Source organism: Carlito syrichta, unplaced genomic scaffold (assembly GCF_000164805.1).
Source record: "Carlito syrichta isolate Samal-C Ts95f unplaced genomic scaffold, Tarsius_syrichta-2.0.1 Scaffold306821, whole genome shotgun sequence".
Classification (NCBI taxonomy): domain Eukaryota; kingdom Metazoa; phylum Chordata; class Mammalia; order Primates; family Tarsiidae; genus Carlito; species Carlito syrichta.
The window spans coordinates 47,147-69,229 of record NW_007250917.1 but is presented as its reverse complement, the minus strand read 5'-3'; the positions used below and the strand labels follow the sequence as shown (position 1 = coordinate 69,229).

Here is a 22,083-nt window from a genome sequence, read left to right as displayed (position 1 = left end):
AGAGCACCTCCCACCTACCAGGCAACCCTGGCCTGGAATTCTGGTATCTGAGACAGTCATGTGGCAGCAGGTGGAGCGGGTCCATCGTGGACCTGGCCCTGCTTCCTGCCTGAGGTGCAGGGTTTCCTGGGGAGATGGCCTGCAGGACCTCTGGGGTCTCTGGAGATGTGTGTTTTGCCTCTGGGACCTGGGGAGGTGAGCGGGTAGGGCCGACACCCAGCTCTGCCCAGTGCCCCACAGCTGCCCTAGGGCTCAGGTCCCTCCTGGCTGAGTACCCCTGCGTGGGTATGGAAACCCTGCTCCAGACCCTGCGTCACCATAGCTCAGGGGCCTGAGGATGAGGGGCTTGGTGTGAAGGATGTGACACCAGAACATACCAGTGGGAATCTGCAGGACCCCTCACCCACAGGTCCCCGCGCCCTGTCCCTGCCACCCTTCCAAGGCACATCGCCCGCCATGTGCCCATTGAGCTCCTCCCCGGACCTCAGGAGGCCCTGGTCTCCGTTGAGCCTGCAGGCTGTTGATCCCGCAGCCGGGTGGACCCATCACTGCCCTGTCAGCAAGGGAAGCATTTGGCTGCCATGGATGGCCTGGCTGGTCCCCACCCCTCTTGTCCTTCTGCAGACCCCCAGGCTGGGTGTCCTGCAGCTGAGGGTCCCCAGCTCAGTGGAGTTCTGCAGCTCTCCAGGAGATGGGGAGGCGGGTAGCCTGCACATGCAGCCACAACCCTGAGGTGGGCTGGCTGAACTGGCCGTGGACACACATCCTGCCTCCCAGGAGCTGGTGTGGGGTGTGGTCCATGGAAGTCTGGGGTCTCCTGCTCTGTGGTTCCAAACGTTGGGATCCCCTGGGAGCTGCAACAGCTGATGGCACTATACGGGGCTGGGTGAGCCTGCATGTTCTAGAAGGTTCTGGGGGCATTAGGGTCTAGCATGCCCTTATCCTGGTCCGCAGGGGCCCCATGGTAGCCGCAGTGGCGGTGCCCTCCCTGGGTTGGGCCACGCAGGGCTGGGCGAGGTTCTGCTCGGATAGGTTCTGCTTGTCTACTGGAGGAGGGGAGCTGAAGCCTGAAATCACCATGTGGGGTGGCTACCGCCCGGGCAGGACCAACTGGGTGACGGACAGGAAACTGAGGTCCTGGTCATAGGGGCCCACCAATGGGGGGTAGTGGATGCTGGTGATACCAGGCGGGTCCCACAGCCACCTGTCCATACTCGTTTTGCTTAGAGCCCTTCCTGGGCCTGCTCTGCATGCAGCCCGGCCAATCCTGCCCATACTGTATGGCAAGGGTGCCTGTCATCTTCCTGTCTCTTGGCCAGGCCACCTCCTCGGGTGCTGGCCTCACCTGGCCCTGGCAGTCCTCCCCTAGACCTTTGTCAGCTCAGACCTCGTTGGTGTGTGGCAGAACCCCCGGGGCAGGCCAGTGCGGGTGCTGGGCCTCTGGAGTGGTCAGGCTGCTGGCTGACTGGGGGATCTGAGCTTCCCTGTCTCAGTAAGCATTTATTGGGCACTAGCTGTGTGCCAGGTCCTTGGGCCCAGTTGACAATGTTGGGACAGCAGTAAAGGGGCTGTTGTTAGAGTCTGGGGGTCCTGGAGGGGATGAACCGACTGGGCAGGCTTCCAGAGTAGGGGGCAGGCCATGCGGGTGGCAGCACTGTGGTGTGGTGACCCTCAGGAACCCACGGGGAGGAGGCATGGTAAGGAAACTGAGACTTGCAGGGCGAAGTCACTTGCCGAGTGTACATTGCTGGCAGGCACCAGAGCAGGATGGGGCATGGGCTGAAGCCTGGGCTCCCTCTGTCGGGCCTGGCTCATGGGGCTGACTGTCCTCCCTTCCTCCTGTTGCGCCCTCGGGCCCTGTCCTCTGTGGGGCTGGCAGATCCTACTGTGCATCCAGACCTGCCTCTGAGGAGCCCGGCATTCTCTCTTGGATGGCCTCTTCCCACTCAGACCTGCTGTCTCCTGACCTGGCCATATGTAGCCACTGGGCCCTGCTTGGGAGCTCAGTCCTGCCGCAGACTTTGTCCCAGCCTGGGAGTGCCACTCTTGTCCACGTGGCCAGGGCTGCCTCACAGGGGACCTCAGTGCCTGCCACAGCTGTCCCCCGGCCCCAGTCCCTGCCCCAGGTGCCATTGCTCATGCTTCAGCAGACCTTGGGCTGTCCCTCTGCTGGCCACTCATCCCGTTTCCCCAATGCCCGCCTCTCCCCATCCACTCACCCCTCCCAGCCTGTCCATGACCACGTACCTATTCCCAGGGATTGTGTGCCAGAGAGCTGGGCAAAGAAGGAACCCAAGGGACCCACAGTGACTGCTCAGGGAGGCTTGGCCCCTGATGAGGCCAGGAGTCCTCACATGGACAGGGCCTCCCAATGTAGACTGGGCTCCTGACAAGCTCCCGACAATGCCTGGGACCCCCACATGGACTGGGCCCCCACATACACTGGGCCCTGGACGTGAACGGGGCCTGATGGTGGTCATGTTGTCCCTTGGCAACTGTCATCCGAGGTGGGGAGGGGGTCGGCCATCAGCCAGTCACTTTCAGGGCTTGACTCCTGCCCCAGCCCAGGTGTTGTCAGGTTGTCCTCCCAAGCACGTGTCGACTACTCCAGGATAAAGCCCCAGCTGACGCGGGCTGCCACTGAGGTCCTTTCACATTCCAGGCCCGGGACACCTGGCTAGTCCTGGGCCGCTCTCCCTGTGGCTGCAGTGGCGGCCTGTTGCATCCAGCCTGCTGTGTGAGACTGCCAGGTGGCAGCTGTGCGGGCCCCAGGGCAGGAGCTTCAGGGATGGGTGCAGGCTGACTGCCAGTGAGGGGGTTGGAGGTCTGGACCCCTCCTCTACCCTCACGAGTCACAGGGGCTGTGGGGTGTGACAAGAACCAGGCCTGCGCCCACTTCCCACCCAGGGCCACAGGCTGGTCGGGGGGGGGGCAGGGGCCTCTGGAGAGGATGGACAGGCCCTGGGCAGTTTGTCCTGGCATCCCTACATGGACGGGCATCAAGGGACCCATTCATCCTGACTCCTGGGGCAGTGGGGCTGGCTCTGCTGTTGTGGGGCTTGAGGGACACAACACCAGGGTGACCCCGTGAGCAGAGGGCGTGGCCCTTTCCTGGGGCCCCGGGCAGTGGCCTTCTCTCTTACCTCTCACGGTGCTCGAACTCAGCGCGGCCGTGTCTGGAGTACGCCCAACAGAGAAGTCTTGCTGGGCCTGCTCTCAGTGTCTTCACCTAAATCTAAATGACCTGGCTTCTTTCTTTCTCAATGGCAACGAAATCTGTGTGTGTGAAGAATGCATAGTGTTGGTGAGAGTTGACCACATTGAGTCCGCATGTGACATCATAGGGGTCGGGCCCAGGAGCCCCATGTCCCTGCCTGTGGGGTGACCGCCACTCTGACACATCCTTGTACTCCGAGCTTGCGGTGGCCCCCTAAGGCCTTTGGAGGATGAACGTCCTCGCCCAGCTGCCAGAGCTGGTGCCAGCCAATCCCTCCAAGACCCTTCTAAGCCCTCAGCAGAGCCCACAGGCAACTGGGCCTGGCTCCAGCCACTGTTACCTCCTTCAAGGCAAACTACGACCCTGGACCACTCCGTTGTACTGCCTGGACCCTGGGTCCTCGGCTCTCACCACAGCCAAGGAGCCCCGGGAAAGGAGGTGTGTGACTTTGGTACATGGAAGCTACAGGGAAGAGTGTATGCTAAGCTCTGAAGTCACAGAGACTGCCTCACTTCTGCCTGTCAGGGCAGCTTCGTGTGAAGTGGACCCTAGTCAGACGTGGTTGGGGTGGGCAGGCACTCAGTGGGGGTCCACCAGGTGGCCCACGGTGGTGGTGGCTTTATGCAGACCTGTGCAGGTGACCCGTGCCCCACCCCTTGCTCCAGCCTGTTTGTGTAACAGCCTGTTCGTGTAACATGCCTCTCACATGGGTCCCCAGGCACCAGCTCTCTCAACCCAGCAGCAGGGCCATCCCTGTCTGCCTGTGTCTCCGTCTCCTGGGGGCTTCCTGCCCATGTGGTGCCAGGCACATGGCAGGCTTGGCGGCTCTTCCCACAGCCCCTGTGGACAGGATGTGACTGACACACAAAGCACTCTACCCAGGAAGTGAGCGGGAGCAGCTGAGCTGGCTGGGTGGGCTGGTGGCACCTTGGGCTCATGGTGTCCTTCCCCTCCTTCGAGCCCAGCTCTCACCTCCCTGCTGCTTGGGGGGCAACCCATGCACCATGCTGGGTGCTCAGGAACCTTGGCCAGTGCCAGGAGGCCTGCAATCACTGCACCCGTGGCAACTCTGTGGTGGCCCAAGTCCCTGACTCCTGGGTGCGGGCCCCTCGCTGGGCAAGAGCATAAACTGCAGACTGTGTCCCAGAGGGCTGGAGGGGGGCAGCCAGGTGTGCCCAGCAGCTTCTGGAGCAAGTGGGATGTCAGTGGGGCCCATGGGGCCGTCACCTGGGCTTGTGTGATATGAGGTCCACATGAGAAGAAACCCAGGTTGGATGGATGTTGGGTGCCCTGGGCAGGAGTAGACACACGGCCAGCTCCCCCCAGGTGGGCATGAGCTGAAGGGAGTCCTGCTTCCCCTTCTTAGTTGGGGGCAATGAGACAGTCCCTAAGCAGGGCACTGGGGGCCACCTGAGAGGGCTCCTGTGTGGCTCCATCCAGCCTTTGACCTGGGGCAGAGGGGACAGCTAACAGGGGTTGGGGTCAGCTGGGTCCACTGCAAGTCTCCGAGGGTGCTGGGGGCTGTGCACATGGGTCCCCTGCACGTGTCTCCATAGAGACCCTGCAGCTTGCAGACCCCTGGGAGAGTAAACAGGTAAACGTGGAGGCTCAAGGCCCGGGAAGCAGGTGGGGCTTCAGTTCAACCAGGGTGGCTGGGGAGGTGCAGCAGGGAGGGCAATGTGCATGCGTGGTGGAGGCCGCTGCAGGGAGGGTAGGGGATGCTGCTCCCCAGGTGAGCATGGGGTGGATGCTGGGTGCTCTGCAGGGAGAGCTGTGGGTTCAGCCCAGAATGGACATGGGTGTGAGGCAGAGGCTGTGGTTTTGGCCTAGGATCTTGGAACGGCAGGACCCGCGGATTTGGTTTGCTGGGACACCTGGCTGTTACTTGGGGTGGATGAGCAGGGCCCTGCCGTTGGCAGGGGGTGGGTCTTAAGTGATGGGCCAGGCCTCCCTGCCCTGCCGAGGGCACACTGCATGCCTGGCGATAGGTGCTGGAGGCGAGGCCCTGGGCAGTTCCTGGAGTGGCGTCTGCTTAGCTGGGGGGTGGTGGGGGACTGTGTCCCAGGGAGAGGAAGACAGGGTGTGCTTGCCCAGAGAATCTGTCTTTGCATGGTTGACTGCTGTCGTGCAGTTAGAAACTTTGCTGGTGCTGCCAGGTCATGACATTCAGGGAGTCAGCCCCGGCAGGTTGCACAGGAGACCTTCACCAGCAAGGTCACAGCAACGAGACCCCCAGCTCATTTCCCCCCCTCAGGAGTCCCCAGCTCAGAACCCCAGGTTAGAAGTCAGGACCCCTCCTCATCACCCTCTTGACTCATGTGTGTCCCAGCTCAGGACCCTCCAGGCCAGGAACCCTGCTCAGGTGCCCAGGAGGCCTCATGGAACCTGAAACAGAGCTGGAGTGGCAGCGTACAGGAAGCTCTCTGGCCTCAGACTCAGCCTGGGGAGGGTGGCCTGCAGGCTCGTGGGGACAACACAGCAAAGCTCTGGACTTTGGCGGGGCAGGGGCAGGGGCTTCATCACGACTCTGTTGCTGTTGTCTGTCCTCACTGGAGGGATAGCTGGGCCCCACCAGGGCAGGTCCTTCCTGGTCTCTGTCCTGTCCTGGAAAGGCAGATGCAACAGGGACTCACGGTCCTCACTGTTCCTGAAGGAGGCGTCCCTGGCCCCATCCAGGTGGCTGCACAGGGTCCTGGCTCTGCGGTGGCCCCATCCTTGTGGCATCTTCCCTGGGCTTCGCTGTCGTGTGTCTTCACAGCCGTGCCCTCCCCTGGGGTCCCAGCCCCTCACAGGCTGGCCACCTAACTGCAACCCTCCACACTGCATGCTGAACGCTGCAGGGAGACACAGATCCTGGGGCCCATGGCAGGGCGGGGTTGGGGTGTCCTGGGGCTGCCCATGGGCCAGACCATCCAGCACTCTGAGGGCTTCGAGATGGGGCCAGGGCTGACCAGGTCACCAAGAGAGACCAGCAGGGTTATGGGGGCTTGTGGGTGTCAGTGGGAAGCACTTCCCGTGGGTGTCACTGGGGAGCACTCCCATGGGGTGACACAGAGGAGTACTTCCCGTGGGGTGTCGTTGAGGTGCCCTTCTTGTAGGGTGTCACCTGGGGAGCACTTTCGGGGGGTGTCCCCAGGGAGCTCACCCCTCTCAGCCCCTGTTGTGACTATCTGACGTGCACCAGCGGTGTCACCTGTTCCTCTCCCTTCCCTCCCCTCAGGCAGTGTGGTCCTTCAGGGTCCCCACCACATAACCGGCTCTTCCCTGTCTCCCACAGAAGGACATGGCCCTGAAGCCACACGAAAGGAAGGAAAAGTGGGAGCGGCGCCTGGTCAAGAAGCCCCGAGAGTCGGAGCCCTGCCCCACTGCAGAGCCCAGTGAGAGCCGGCGGTCCCTGGAGGCAGGCAGCCCCGGGCAGGACCTTGAGCCGGCCTGTGAGGGGGCAGCCAGGAAGGCCCCGCTGCAGCCCTCCCAGCAGGTGAGCGGGTCCCCCTCTTGGAACTGCAGCAGGTCCAGGCCAGCACCCGGACAGTGAGGTGGCACCTGCCTGGCAACACACCCTCGTTGGGGCTCCGGGGCTAGCCACAGAGTGCGACGACTTGCCTGGCCACCGTAGGGCAGCGAGAGGGCAAGCAGGGCAGGGATGCCACGCTGCTAGGCTGGCCCCGTTTCCCACTGCGTCTGTCCGGCTCCGCCGACTGGGTGTCCAGCTTGTCTGTGACGGGCGTGGGTTCCGGTGCATCACTGACGCGTGGCGTACGGGAGGGGAATGCTTAGCTCGGTGTTGGCCGCAGGTACTTGACTTGTGGTTGGTGGTCAGGTGCACAGTACAGCGGGAACAGGGCCCTTCTGGGCCTCCCTGCCTGGCCTGGTCAGGACAGAGCAGGAGGGCTGTCGAGTGGGGAGGCCGCCCGGGGCTTCCTGGGTTGTGGGCTCTGTCCCGGCGGCGGCTCTGCTGCAGCTGCTTCTCCTGGGGTCCGCTGGTCTGCGCCTTCTCCTTGGGCGGGCTCTGCTTGTGTCCTGGCCCTGGGTCAGACCCCCAGAGCGGGCTGCTGGAGAGGGCAGCGAGCCTCATGGGCTGGGCTGGACGGGGGGCCGGGCAGGCCTGCCCAGGTGGACACGTGCTCTTTCTTCCATGCAGGTGGGCTCCCCAGAAGGGGGGCCGCTCCCAGCCAGCCACTGGGACCAGCACAGCCCGGCCCAGCGCCAGCAGCAGCTCCAGCCCAGCCGGCCCCCGGGGTCCCTCCCTACCCCGGCAGCACCCCCGGACCCTGGGCGGCCCTGCCAGCCCCAGCCGCCACCACACCCGGGTCAGCGCAGCTGGCCCCAGCAGTCACTTCCGGGCCAGAGACAGCCCTGCCAGCCCCGGCGGTCACTTCTGGGCCCCGGTCAGCCCTGCCAGCCCCAGCGGCTGCTTCCAGTCCCAGACCAGCACTGCCGGCCCCAGCGATCACGCCCAGCCCAGCCCTGCCAGCCTCACTGGGCACTCCCAGGCCCCAGGCGGTGCTGTCGGCGCCTACGATCCCTGCTGACCCCCTGTCACCACTTCCGGCGCCTGCGGTCCCTCCTGGCTCCGCGGTCCATGCTGACCCCATGTCACCACTGCTGGCGCCTGCGGTCCCTCCTGGCCCCATGTTTCCACTGTCGGCGTCTGCGATCCCTCCTGGCCCCCCGGTCCCTCCTGGCCCGCTGCCTCTGCTGCCGGCGCCTACGGTCCCTTCTGGCTCCAGGGCACCGCTGCCGGCGCCTGCGGTCCCTACTGACCCTCTGGCACCACTGCCGGCCCCTGCGGCCATGGGCCAGCCAGTGTCATTGTGGCCAGCCCAGTAGGGCCTCCTTGGGACAGCGCTGCCGGCCCCTGTGGTCTTGGCTAGCCCAGTGTCAGCGGTACCAGTCCCCCCGGCCACTCCTTACCCTGCGACCTCGCCGCCGGCCCACCTGCTTTCTCCCAGGACAGTGCTGCTGCCCCCGGCGGGCTTTCCTCACCCCGTGTCAGTACAGCCAGCCCCAAAGGTCCCACCCAGGCCAGCCCAGCCGTCCCCGGCAGTCACTTCTGGGCCTCAGGCAGCCCCAGCAATTAGCGGAAGCCCCAGAGCAGCCTGGCCCACCCACCCCCTCACTGCTGGGTCCAGGACAGCCGGGCCAACAGACCCGGCCGCTCATGGGCCCAGAGCAGCCCCGCCCACCCAAGCGGCCACTCATGGGCCCGGAGCAGCCCTGCCCGCCTCCACGGCCACTCATGGGCCCCAACAAGCCCTGCCCTCCCCAGCCATTACTCCCCATCCCTGACCGCCCTCCACTCCTGGGACAGCCGGGCCCGCCCCGCCGGCCTCTCCTGGGGCCCCCGTGCCAGCCACGGCGGTCCCTGTTGGATCTGGGGCCAGCCCATCAGCCCCAGCTCTCGCGCCTAGCTCTGGGGCATCCCTGCCGGCCCCTGAGGTCACGGTGGACCCGATCCTTCCCCCCTGGGGTGGCCCGTCAGGCCCCATCAGTGAGCCCTGGAGCCTGACGCCCTGCAGGTACCTCCCTGGATGTGTTTTCAGACCTTCTTGGGGGTGGCGCTGACAGGGCCTGAGGCATGGCCACCCCGCCCAAGGCCCAAGGGCCTTGCAGGACTGGCCTGAGACCGCCTCCAGACAGGCTGACCTGTGGGCTAATGGAAACTGAGGCTCAGCCAGAGGTGGGAGCACCCGTGGCTCGTGGTCAGGAGAGGCCGCCGCCAGGAGGAGAGGAAAGGAGAGGAGTCCTGATCCTTGCTGCCACCACGCCATGTCCCCCAGCCCCGAGTCCCTCCTGGTGTCATGGGGCCCCACCACCTGTGCTTCCTGTGACGTGCTTGCCCTGGGGGACATGGCCACTCTGGGGGTGTGGAGCTTACTGGGGCCTCTCAGCATCTTTTGTGCCTCTAAACTGCCAACCTCCTCTCTTCACTTCTGAGTCTTCACGAACACCTATCCCAGGTGTCACCTGTGTGCGTGGCATGGGCCTGCAATGGTGTCTGCATGTGTGCACTGTGATGTGTGTTCGTGCATTGGCCTGGTGTGCTGGCACGAGTGACTTGTGCGGACACTAACAGCAAGCTGTGCCCTCCTTGTGCCCCACTCCCCAGGACAGCCCAGGGGTGAATTCCTCGATGAGCGGGGGGCTGGAGGTGGGCTTTGGGTCCCCCTCTTCCTCAGTGGTACTGTGTTCCTGCCAGGGCCCTGCGCTGCAGGAGGGTCGCACAGGCAGGGCCCTCTGGTCCACCGAGAGCCACTGGTGACCTGAACCTCTTGCCCCCACCTCTCAGGACTCTGCCCTACCCCCAGTGCACTGAAGGGGCTGTCGGGTCCCAAGACCAGGAGTGCCGGTGGGCACAGGGGTCTCCCAGCGCCCCCAGCATCCTGTCAGCAGTCAACTACCCCACCCCAGCAGACGTCACACTGCAGGGCTGACGCAGCCAACCCACCATTCCCTGGCCCCCATGTGTGACTGGGTTCTCCCCCACCCCATCCCTCAGGCCCTGTCTCAGGGCTGCCCGACTGCAGGTCTCCTGGAGTCCTGGGCACCCCACCCAGTAGGGAGGCCATGCAGGGACCGTGTCTGGGAGGAGCGAGAAGGGGGTCAGAGACGTGTGGCTGCATGGGCCACCCGGGTCCCTGGGCTGAGGCCCCGTGGGCTGGTCTCGCCTGCGCGTCTCCGGATGCACGTGGCTCACCCCAGCCCCGTGCACCTGAAGACCCGCCCCCCAGGAACTCACTAGGCTCCCTGGTGGGGTCCACTCTGGCCCCAGCCCTGCAGCCTGCCACCCCTGCCCCCTCACCTGGAACCTCCATTCAGAAATGCAGGGTTTATTTTTCTGATTAAAGAAAATAAAAAGTGCTGTGCCACTATTTTTATAACAGCATTAGCGTGTATAATTTAAACAGACGAGTGTGTCCTATGTGATTTATTCTGACAAATGGATTTTATGCATCTGGACTCGGACTCCATTCATTAGGTTCTGAGCAGAGGGGAGCCTGGGGTGTCTGTTCCTGCTCTTCCCACCTCCAGCTGAGGCCTGGCGGGGGGCGCTGGCCTCCAGACCAGGCAGAAGCTAGGGGGCAGGGGCAGGACATCCTTGCTGCTCGTGCCTTGGAGTGGGGCCCTGGGACCACTAGGGTATGTGGGACTCCTGAAAAGGCAGAATTCAGACCATGCTGATGCTGCTCTTGTGGGCCAGGACCCCGTCTGTCTTGCTAGGGTGGGGGCCCAGGCCCTGGCCCTGGCATTCCCTGTCGCATGCACGGGGGAGGCCTGGGGTGGGGGCAAGTCCTGGCCACTGGCCCTGGAGGTTGCCCACATAAGCCTCTGCCTGGTAAAGGGACCAGAGTTGCCCTCTGCATCCCTGTTATCACATACTCAGGATGGTGACAGTTTCGACTGCCCCCTGCTCTCCTCTGTTGATTCTGGCCTGTTCCTGGGGGTGCTGGAGGGGTCGTGTGAGCGCAGGATCGTGTCCACATCCAGCCCGGGGTGGCCTGGGAAGCATGTGGAGAGAAGAAAGGCTGTCTGGACCAGGGCCTCTCTGGGCTGTGGCGGTGGCACTCGGCTGTCCCTTAGTGAGGAACCCAGATGGACAGCGGCAGGAGAGAGGCCCAGGCTGCAACCATCTGGGCTGGAACCCAGGGATCTCACAAAGCCTGGCTGTGCCCCGGCTGCCATCCTGGGCCTGTGTCCACACTGGTCTCAGGGTCAAAGTGCCACTGTGGGAAGAGTAGAGCTGCCAGGATCGTAGGGGGGGGTCAGTCCCATGTGCGTCCTGGGGGTTCTGCATCCCTGAGGGGCTGGCACTACCAGTTGTCACCTCAGGGAAAGACATATCCTGTGCAACTAGATCTTTGAACAGCTGGAAACCCAGATTTTTCCAAGGGTTCGGCGATGTTGAGATGTCAGTGGCTAAATCCAATTTTTAAGACCTACCTTGCTGACCCAAGGACATGGCTGGTGGCCCTGCTTGGCCTGGAAGTGGGGCATGGGCTCTGTCACAGGCAGCAGTTCTGGGCCCTGAGGCCAGATGGGGAGTGGCCTGTTTCCTGGTCCCTGGGTGGGCCTGTGCCAGGTGGTGGGCTTGGGTCCTGGCAGCTGGGGAGAGAAGGTGAGGACTGCCCAGCTTGAAGGGTGGAGGTGGAGTGAGTCTTTGGGGGAGGCCACCCACTGCCTGCCTGTCAAGACCCTCATTGCTGCCTCAGGGTCCCTTCTGGAGGCTGGGACCTGGGAGCAGTGCTGAGTGACCGTTGGCCCTCTGATCACCCCTGCTGGGCCCCCGTGCCTGCCCTGAAGCTGTCACTGTGGACAGGGCCCCTCCCATCTACCGATGGCTTTGGAGCAGCAAGAGCCTCTGGGGACAGCGCATGGTCCTGTGGAGCCCTTAACAGGGGAGCACAATCATGTGGCCTGCCGTTGGGGTACAGAAGGTGGTGTCCGAGATGGGTTCCCTGAAGACACTCCTGAGACACGGGAAGGCAGGGCAGACCCCAGAACGGGGCCTGGAGCTCAGAGGTTGGGGTCCTTCCAAGTTGGGCTGAGTCGAGAGTCACCAGGTGGCCCCAGGAGGGAGGATGTGAGTGTGGGTAACCTCCCTACAACTGGATGCCTGGCGTCCACGTTGGGTTTGTGTGCTTGGGCCTGCCTGGGCCTCTCTTGAGCAGGTCCGTCCCTGCAAGTAGGCCCTAACTGCAGTGAATGCCCAGTCATGCTCCTTAGTCCTGCCCTTGGTGTTGGAAACACCACCTAGGAGGAGGATGCTATGTGGGCCTCCCCCATTTTGCTCATTGAACGCATTGTCCAGGGAATGGCCAGGGAGACAAAGGGGCTTCACTGTTACCCAGAGGGAACGACTGGGGTTTTAAGCAAAGGAGTGATCTGAGCTGACTGCTTATGGGAGAGGCAGTTGCAGCAGCAGCTTGAATTAGATCATTAGTCTGTTGGACAGATAGGTCACCAGTTGAGCAAGACTAGATGACATGGTCAAGGTGCCCCAGGCAAAAGTGATGGAGTCCAGGGTCCCTAACTCCAGATCTGGTGGTGCATACCTGCTGGCATCCACTGACACAGTTCTGAGCATGACTGCGAAAGGCAGGGCTTTGCAGACACTCAGGTGCACTGGCCACACACAGTGTGTCCTCTGAGGCTGCTGGCAGTGTCTCCTAGGGTCTCCAGGGTGGTGACCTCAATGCAGCCGGAGACTTTGTTTAATCTGCATTTCCATCTGCCCATCCATCCATCTGGTGTCCATGCATCCATCCGCCAGCGCGCCCACGCATCCATCTACCTACCCGTCTGTCATGCCCCGTCTGTCCACCCGTTCATCCAGCCGTCATCTTGGCTGTTCATTCCTACTCGTCCATGCATCCACGAGTACTCATGTATTCACTCATCTGCTCACCATCCGTCCGTCCACCCACTCATCCATCAGTTCATCTGTATGCCCATTCTTTCACCCACCCATCCATCTATCTGTCCACCTACTCTATCCATTTATCTACTCTTCCATCCACCCACCCATCTGTTCATCCACCCACCCATCCATCCATCCAGCCATCCATCCATCCAGCCATCCATCCATCCATCCATCCATCCACAAAGACAGCTGCCTACTGTGTGCCCACGGTTAGTGTAGGATAATGAACAAGCAGTCCCACTTCCCTTTCCGAGGGGCACTCAGGATTGTCGAACCTGAAGAGGCTGCCCAACCTGGGTGGTGTAGGGAGCAGATGGAGAATCCAGAGGTTTTCTGGAAGAAGCAGGGCCGGCACTAACCTGAGCAGGTGTTAGTTAGCCCAGAGAAGAAGGGAGACCATACTTTGCTGCCAGCAGGGTCTTGTGGACGTGGATTCCCCGCTCTCTGGAGCCTCTGACTCCACTCAGAGCTCTGGGAACCTCGCCCTTCCCGGGCTGAGGGCCAGTACAGTTGGGCTGCATGGCAGGTGTTGCCATCAGCTCCTCAGGACTCCTGGATGGGTCCTCGGCGTGGAGCCCTTCTGAGGTGTGGGTGAGAGCCCAGAGGCCACGCTGGCAGCCCTGCTGTGGTGGGAAACCAGATCAGCACCAGGGCCCACAGCCACTCTGCACGCCGCCCGCATGCAGGCTTCCCTTTCCCCGGGCTGGCCCTCTCTTCTGTAGCCTCCCTGGGCGTGTCCTTGCGCTTCCTGCAGATGGACATGCTCCCTGAGCCAGGTCCCACCCAGGCCTGCCACGGCCTGCCTGCTTCCATCCCCATCCGGCTCACCATGGGAGTCCAAGTCCACTCAGAAATGTGGGGTCACAGAGGCTGCACCAGACACCAGGGCTGTGTTCCTGCCCTTGAGGTGCTTGGAGGGTGGGGACAATAGCAAGCACAAATGAAGTGCAGGATACCTCCCTGGTATCATGTGCTGTGAAGAAGGGGTTAGCCCCCACCTCCACAGCACGAGGAGGAGACACCAGCCCAGCCTCAGGAGGCAGCAGGTGCTGCCTGTGGTGGGGTGGGGCCAGCAGGCATCTGCCTGCAGGCCACCTGTGGCGGGGCAGGTTGGAGGCAGAGGGTTTGAGTCACAGTCTAGGGATTGGACCAGGCCTGGAGACACAAGTAGGGGCATCCCAGGCAGCCTTGAGACGGGGAGGTGCCAGGAGGGGTGGCCACCCAGTGCCAGGCCTGGGACCCTGCACCGGGAGAGCTTCAAGGCATGTGGGAGGGGTGAGGAGTGACCACTGGTGTGTGCAGACTCACGTGTCTGGGTGGAGAGAGGGCACGTGGGGCCCAGTGGAGGCCACTGGGCACGTTAGTGTATGCACATGGCGATCCGCCTCCCTGTGACCTGTGTGTGTGCTTGTCTATGGGCCTGGGCTTCTGGGAGTTGGAGGTGGGTGGAGCCTCACCTGGGGCTCCCCAGGGGAGCTTTCCTGACTGCTGAGGAGGGGTATGGAGGGGCACTGCCAAGTCCTACCTCTCAGCCTGTCTTAGCAGCAGGACGGCTGGGGGCACCCAGCCCTGGACAGGCCAGCCCTGTGCCTGACCCTCAGCCAGTCTGAGCCCCCCAGGTGAAGCCTCGTGATTCCTATCTGTGGAGGGTGGGGCGCACTTGATGGCCAGCCTGAGGCAGATGCTTCCTGGGATGTGCAGCATGGAGCTGGGGGGTTCAGGGAGTGGGGGAGAAGGGGCTCTGGGGGAGGGGCCGTGGGAGAGATCATGACCAGGGAGGATGGCCCAGTGGGCACTGCCCTGGGCTCCCCAGAACGTTCTGCTGGGCAGGTCCCCTCTCTTTCCCTTCTTGGTTCTGTGGAGCTGTCAGTACCTTCTTCCCAGACACAGCCACACATTGCCAGGTCCCAGCTGCCCCTGCATTTCGGCCAGAGCTGGGGGCCCTGTGCAGGGCCATGTGGGCAGTCTGGCTGCCTGGCTGAGGCTGCCCGACTGAGGCCGCCCAGAAGCCTTTATGGGGTTGGACCAGAGGCCAGACCAGGTCAGGGCCTGGAACCACCTCTGAGCCCGAGATGGGCAGTAGCTGCATGGCCCCGAGTGGATTCCCATGTGTGAGACACGGTCCCAGCTGTGCATGTGCGGGCTTCCCAGGGACCTCCAGGCCTGGTGTCTCACCCATCGCCACAGCAGACACGCTGGGCACCACTTCTTCCCTGAATGGTGGTCTGAGCCACACACGTGTTGCCTGTGAGCCTTGCATGCCCAGCACCCACCCCTGTCTTGCCAGCCACACACGGCCCTATCACCACTCACCTGGACTCTGGGAGACAGCAAGGCCCCCATGAGGACGGTGCCTCAGGGCTCTCTTATGCTGGGCAGGGCATGCAGCCGGGTGGTGCCATCCCACGGGCTGCGCCCTGAGGCCTCCCTGGCCACCCTGGCTCCCCTGTGGGGTCTCCTCCCCAGCACCAGGGGGTCTGGTGCTCCTCCCATGCTCACTGGAAACAGCTGTGCCTTTATGGCTTCGGGAGGGTGGGGCCTGGCTTCTGCATCCACTGCCCAAAACAGTGCCCAGCTTGAGGGAGCTCAGCAGGGTGTGGTTGGCTGGACAGATGGGCCGGTGGGCAGGTGGGCCACAGGGCCTAGGTGGGCTCAGGCACAGGGGCTCGCTCCCACCCCCCCAAGGCAAGCAGGCACCCTCTGGCCCCAGGCAGGGACATGGGATCCAGGGGCTCTGATCTTGCCCCTCCTGCTCCAGCAGGACAGAGGTATGGCATCCCCTGGACCCTGGCAGAGCTGGGGGCAACCTCTCTGGCAGGCCAGGGGCGCCCACCGCGTTGTTTGGGGCCCTTCCTGGGGACAGGGTGGGTGACCAGTTAGCCCACATGTCCAGGGTCAGGGGGTTCCCAGGGTTTTCCAGGAAATGGGGCCTTCTCAGGTGGAGCCAAGGAAGGGCTCAAGACTCCACCCCTGACCCAGGGCTGCCTCCCAGGGCTCCCCTCTGCGTGGTGCTGCGTCCTTCTGCCCAGCACTGGGAGGACATGGCTGCTGTGTGAGTGTGGACAATGTACCTGCCCCTGGTGTGCATAGGTGGGCATGCTTCCTGGCTCAGCATGCGTGGGTGTGTCTCAGGACTTGGTGAGGGTGCGTGTGTTTAGAGCTCGGTGCAGGTGGGCAGTGGGTGCGTTTTGACGTATTGCAGTCCCATGTCCTTGCCTCCTCGGGTGTCCTTGGCAGTGAGCAACCCACATCGCGCTGGGCACCCCTGCCCCCACCTCTCCTAGCCCTGGGCATCTGTGAGTACGGCCTTCCATGGCCGGGCCCCCGCCTAGGCTGCTCTCCGAGCAGTGAGTGCTGGCTTCAGGGTGACGTCCAGGCTCCCGGGGTGTTCGTGCTGCTGGCCTAGGATCCCACTTGGAGAATGCCAGGCGAGGGGGAGGACGTCACTCCTTGCAGAGGCTCAGCTGCCTCAGCAAGGCAGCAGCATGGACCCTGGGTGCTGAAGGCCTCCCAGCCATGACTGTGCTTTGGGGCCTCTGCCCTGGGAACCCCTGCTGGTCCAGCAGTGGAAAGGCTACACCCCCCCACTGGCGGGGAGTCCAACCGTGGCACTGTGATGCCTGGTGCTACAGGTACTGGCCCCAGGCTCACCAAACACCAGCATCACCATCTAACCAACGCACCGTTCACAGATGAGAGGGCCAGTCCCCTGTCTGAGGCCACCCAGCCTGGAAGAGGCAATACTGGGTCAGAGCCAGCAGCCTGACCAGCGTCTGTGTGGTCACTGCGCGGCAGAGCAGGCTGCTTGTCCCCACTGGCTCTCCCCGCCAGGGTCTCCCCGCCAGGGTAGGGCCGAGGCTCCTGGGGGCTGGAGTCCCACCCTGGTTGGGGGCTCCACCTGGGTCCTACAGCCCTGACCTGTGGTGTGCTGCACATTTGCTTCTGGGGACACGAATTGGCACCTGTTCTATCCTGTTGTTGGTGCCCAGGAAAGGGTGCCGGAGGCCTGTGGCTGCTGGGGGAGCCTCATCTCCACCTGCCCTCTTTGGGGTGGGCATAGGGGTTGGGACTCTGCTGAATTGCAGGCACAGGGCTCCCTATCAAGCCCATGAGGCTGGCATCATGCCTCACTGACCATTCCTGGGACGAGGCCTTGGGGCTAGAGAGCCATTGCAACGCCGAGCTTAGAGGACTTTGGCCTCAGGCTGGGCCAGTTCCCCCCAGGGGCTCTGGGTTTCGAGGCCTGGGCTGAGACATGGGGTAGGGGCAGGTGACCACAAGGTACCGGAGTGTTCCAGATCAAAACAGGCTTTGAGCCAGGATCCTCAAGCACTGGCTGTGCAGGGCATGTCCAGCAGGGCATGACCAGGGTGGGTGCTCTGAGCTCTGTTGCTTCCCTCACTTTATGCAGGTTTGAAAGTATCTCCAAGTGAAAAGTTAAAGACGTGCATGGCTCTTTCCCTACTTGGCCACTTAACTGCCCTGTGCCTCAGTTTTTTCATCTGTGTAATGGAAACAGGTACAGTTTCCATTCAGGGCTACAGTGCACGCAATTGTGTGAGTGAGTGGGAAGCACTGAGCCAGGTGCTGCTGATGTCAGTGCTGGATGGCCAGGCCGCATGTCAGCGCCATCCTCCAGGTGACACAATGGAGGCACAGAGAGGCTGAGGAGGGCCCAAGGGCACACAGCCAGGGAGTGACAAGTTCACCCCTGCCATGCCTGCCCTAGGATGGGCCCCGGGAAGGAGGTGGTGTGGGCGCAGCCCAGGGATGGTGGGTCCTGCTGAGTCTTGGTGGCCTCGCAATGGCCCCTGTGCAGCCTGATCCCCAGTCAGGGTGCAGCCTGGCCACTGGGCCAGAGGGGCCACCTGTGGGCAAGGCCCTGCCCATGGGCCCCACGTCCCACTGGGATGTCAGAGTCAGCAATCAAGGCAGTCAGGACAGAGCTCGTGCACTTGAGCCGTGCGCTCCCAGCACTTCTTCCCATCCTGAATTCTCGCCACCCCCTGGGGACTGCTGGCCAAGTGGGTCCCAGCTCTGCCAGGCTCTGCCCTCTTGCCCCCAACTCCTCTGTCCCCCAGCCTAGGACCCTGCCCACGGTAGCCTGCCACCCGTCTAGCAGGGAGTGCTCCCATGCAGGTGGGACAGATGCGAGTTTATCTGAGACAGTGTCTTTCCCTGTCCCAGATGAAGGTCACCATGGCCAAGGGGGGCGACCGGGACAGTGACGATGACAGCATCCTCGAAGCCACCAGCTCCCGGTGGAGCAGCTCCCGGGACCAGCTCAGTGACGTGAGTACCCAACCCCCTGAGACCCTCCTGCCTGGTTGCCTGCCTGCAAATGGACACTGCATGTCCCAGAGGGCATCCAGGAACCTGGGCAGGGGCCCTGGAGATGCCCAGAAAGGCTGTGAGCAGTGAGCATCTGGCCTTCCTTAAAGTGTGGGTTTTGCTAATTAGGAACTTCCCATCAGGAGGATCTAAGTGAAGAAACAGTTAAGGAGCTGGCAGAGCTGGCTGAGATGTTAAACTTTGGGTCACGCTGTGCCTGCCTGTCGGCGTGGGTGGAGTATGCAGTGGCCCCACCTGCATCCTGGAGCAGCCTGGCCCAGCCATATGTGCCGCCTCAGCAGAGGTGCACTGGCCTGGGTGGGGACATGCTGCCCGTGTCCTTGAGAGAGGGTCCCTGGGGCACCTTGGAGCCCAGTGGGGTGGCCAGGCCCCTCAGAGCTCAGCCTCAGGACTCAGCCACTGGTGGGAGTGGGCTCTGGCAGGGCTCCCCGGGGAGGCTGGGCTGGAGGCAGAGAGACCAGAGGCTGGCACCCTCCCCAGCTCCCTTTTGCTTCCCTGGGGACTCACTAGCATGGGTTGTGGCTCGTTATCATGCAAATACGGCCTGAGCTGGGGGGGCGGGGTGTGACTGGGGCCTCTGTACCCAGTGTTGGCCCCTGGGGGGAGTCCAGGCTGCAACCGGCCTAGTTTCTTCCATCTGCCGCCTGGGATGGGTGAAGCGGGCTCAGAGCGCAGGTGGGAACAGGCACTCTGGCAATGGTGCCCTATTGGCAAACTGAAGCCAGGGCTCCAGGTAGGATTCCAGGCCGTCCCCAGACTACCTGAGGCCTGTCCAAGTGGGCCCGGCCTGACTGTGAGCCCCCAGGAACTGACCTGGCAAGGGTCTGCTGGGAACGAGAGGGGCTCCTCCCCATTCTGCAGTCCCAGAGCCCACTGCCTGCCCTGCCCCTGCCCTCAGAGAAGGGGTTTGGTCCTCACATCTCCCCCAGCTGCTCCAGGACATTATCTGATGCTCTGACCCTGTCCCCGATGCCCATGCCCTGGCCATGTGCCTAAGAGGCTCCAGCCCCACCCTCTGTGGTCTGAGTAGCTCTGAGCCCTCTCTCCTGCACCCCTTCCTGTCTAGCCTCTGCTTCCCTGGTAGCCAGCCTGGTGGGCAACACCATCCCTGGGGGTCTTGTGGGAGGCCTGAGAGGTCTGAATGTACAGCCAGTGAGAGCTATGGCCCTTGTCCTAAGGACTACCCAACACCCATTCCAGCCAGGGGTGTTGGAGTCTCGCCACCAGGCCCACAGCGTTGGTCTCTAGGCCAGAGCTCACCTAATGTCTGAGACCCCCTGGCCTCTCAGTCTCCCTGTGGTGACCCCTCTCTCAGGACCTCCGTTCAGCTTCTCCTCCAGGAAGCTTTCCCCGACCAGCCAAGGTGTCCTCCCAGGTTCCTGCAGCTGCGGACCCTCCAGGGGGTTATAGAAGGTGGTGGGTTGAGTCTGGAGCCCTGGGCTGGGCAGGCGCCCTCACTTGGTTGGCCTTGGTGGAATCCAGGCCTGCAGCCACAGAACCTCCCTGCTCTGCTCCAAGCAGTGCTTTCTGGGCGGGCCTTCCCTCTTGAGGGCAGTCAATTGGCTGAGGGCCCAGGATGACCACCCCTGGGGAAGGAGCCCTGAGGCGTCCCAGGCATGGTGTCTGGGCAATGCTTAGCTCTTAGCCTCAAGGCCATGTGTGGGCTGCAGGCAGCGGGCAGGAGTCCTTGGAGGGGAGGCTGCTTCGCTAACTGTGCTCCCTTCCTTCCTTCCTTCTGCAGAGCTCAGCGCAGGCGGTCTCGGGGAGAGGCTACTCTGTAAGTCCCAACTCTGCCCCTGCTGTCTCATCCCCCAAGTCCTCACCAGGACCCTCACCTGCCCCGGCGCCCTCACCTGGAGGCCTCTCCAGCCCTGTTCCGCCCAAAGCCCCCCAGTGGGGGTGGGGGTAGGGGTGGACGAGCTCCCAGCTGTACTTGGGGTTCCCAGCCTGACATGCTGCCCACTGGGGAACAGGTTGCCCTGTGGCTGTGACCTCTGTCCAGAATTGGTGTCGGGAGGCTGCCTGCGCCACCCCACAGCAGCCTAGGGCACTGGCGTCTGTGGGCCACTGCCGAGGGTCCTGTTGGAGCCATGGGGCATTTGGTGGAAGTGCCTGGTGTGAGCAGTGCCCAGACCCTGGACCTCCCTGGGTTCAGTCAGAGAGGCTGGGAGATGACTCCGAGGGTGGTCCACGTGTGGCTGGGTGGCCACTTCTGGGTGTCGTGAGCCCCCGTGGGTGTGGGTGGCACAGCCTGGGTTGTGGGCTTCTGGGTGTGGTGCATCCCCATGGGTGTAGATGGCACAGCGCAGGGGCCCCTGCAGCTGCAGCGTGGCCTGTGTGTCTCTGTGCTGATACCCCTACCCCAGCTGGACTTGCTGCAGGAGCGGCCTTGGGGGCCATAGGGGCCAGTGCCTCCCCCCCCCCAGCCTAGAGGTCCAGCCAGCTGTGTCTGCACCCAGGCTTCTGTCCCCACAGGAGCAGCCCAGCCCCTCCTCCTGACTCATTTCGTCCTCCCTTAGGCATCTAGAGGAGCGTTAGTGACATTGTAAAGCCCAGAGCTCCACAAAAGCCCTTTCTTAGATTTACAGCCAGTTCTGCTCAGTGGAAGTCAGGCCTGCCTCATCCTTGCAGTCCTTACTTCCTGCCAATTGCAGGGTCACGGGCTCCTCCAAGTCACAGTGGCTTTTATAGGGTGTGTAGTTAACCCATTAATTTCTCGATGGCCAGGTCTAGGGAGCAGTGTGGCTTAGGGGAGACACCCTCCCACTGTGGCTTCTGGTGGCCTCAGAAAAGGAGTAGTGAGCGACCTGGGTCCAGAGAAGCTGCCTACCAGGCCCAAAGTGTACCTCTCGATCTCTGGGCCCTTGGGGTGTCCAGGGCAAGAATCAGCCATGTGCCTGGGAATGGAGGGGGTTGAGTTGGCCCTTCTCACCACTCACCTCTGCTCCCCTGACGCTGCCACCCTGTCTGAGGGTCTTTCTAAGCCCTGGACTCTATCCACCACCACTTTGGGCTCAGCCTCGTGACCTTGGGCTCGTCTCATGACCTTGGGCTCAGCCCCATGACCTTGAACTCGGCCTTCAACCTCTAACCTGCCTAGGCTGCAGCATCCTTCACTCTGACCCAGGGAGGCCGCAGCATACCTCCGGGGCTGGTTCCTGGAGTGAGCCCCACGGGGACTTCTGGGGGAGGCCTGCTTCTTCCGTGTGGTGCGGCTTGAGGCAGCCCTGCGTCATCATGTTGAGGACAGCAGCCCTTGCAGGTGGTATGGATGCCCCAACATGCCGTCGCATGATTGGCGGCCCCTCCTCCACACAGTGTCTGGGCCGGGGGTCAGCTGTGTGGCAACAGAACAAGCCGTGCTCCCGTGGTACCCAGTGGGCACCTGGGCACAGGGAGGGTGCGGGATACCCTTTGGACAGGAGGGCTGCGAGGTCCCGGAGGAGGCGCCCAGACTGTGTGGCTCATGGCACATCTGGAGGGCCACTCAAGGGTCCTGTGGGCTCACGAGTTGGGGGACAGTGGGCTCTGCCCCGTTGCCGGTGAGGTGTGCACATGTCCCTTGGACCTAGTGGCTGGGCCTAGGACCACGGATGGGCCCCCAGCTGGATTTGAGCCACTGGCGACCTCTGCTCCTAAGTCTCGTTGGCTGTCCAGCCTTCTCTGCAGCACACTGCTCTGTGTTTTCTGGAAAAGCCGGTGATTAACATGCCAACTGCTGCAGCTGAACTCATGTGACCACCACAGAGCAGCAGATGGTAGGGGGACTGCATGGCTGTGAGTCCCTCCAAGCCATGGGAGCTGGGAGGCTTGAGGCTGCAGATGGTTCTCTGTGTACAGTAGCCTGGCAGGTGCAGGCGCATGTGTCAGTCAGACCCTGGCGAAGCGTATGCAGACAGGCCCTGTTGTGCTCAGATGAGCCCTGGCGTGTGCAGGTGCATGTGTTGGACCCTGACACGTATAGACAGGCCTCCAGGTCCTGCTGTGTGTGGGTGTGAGCCCTGGGCTATGTTCCAGGGTGCAGACGGTCAGCCTTGGCCCTGGTGACCCTCGGGTTCCCAGGCTGCACCATCCTGGCCACGAGTCCTTTTGT

The 22,083-nt window shown here is 62.9% G+C and overlaps 1 protein-coding gene across 1 annotated transcript in view; it reads left to right on the top strand.

Annotated features, from left to right (window-relative positions):
* FBRSL1 (fibrosin like 1) overlaps window positions 1–22,083 on the top strand; it is a gene marked incomplete at its 3' end in the record, with an annotated part of 65,773 nt that overhangs the window by 6,655 nt on the left and 37,035 nt on the right. The window contains 3 exon segments of the mRNA XM_021715185.1: window positions 6,495–6,695; window positions 17,826–17,930; window positions 19,732–19,767. Coding sequence (XP_021570860.1) covers window positions 6,495–6,695; window positions 17,826–17,930; window positions 19,732–19,767 — 342 coding nt within the window.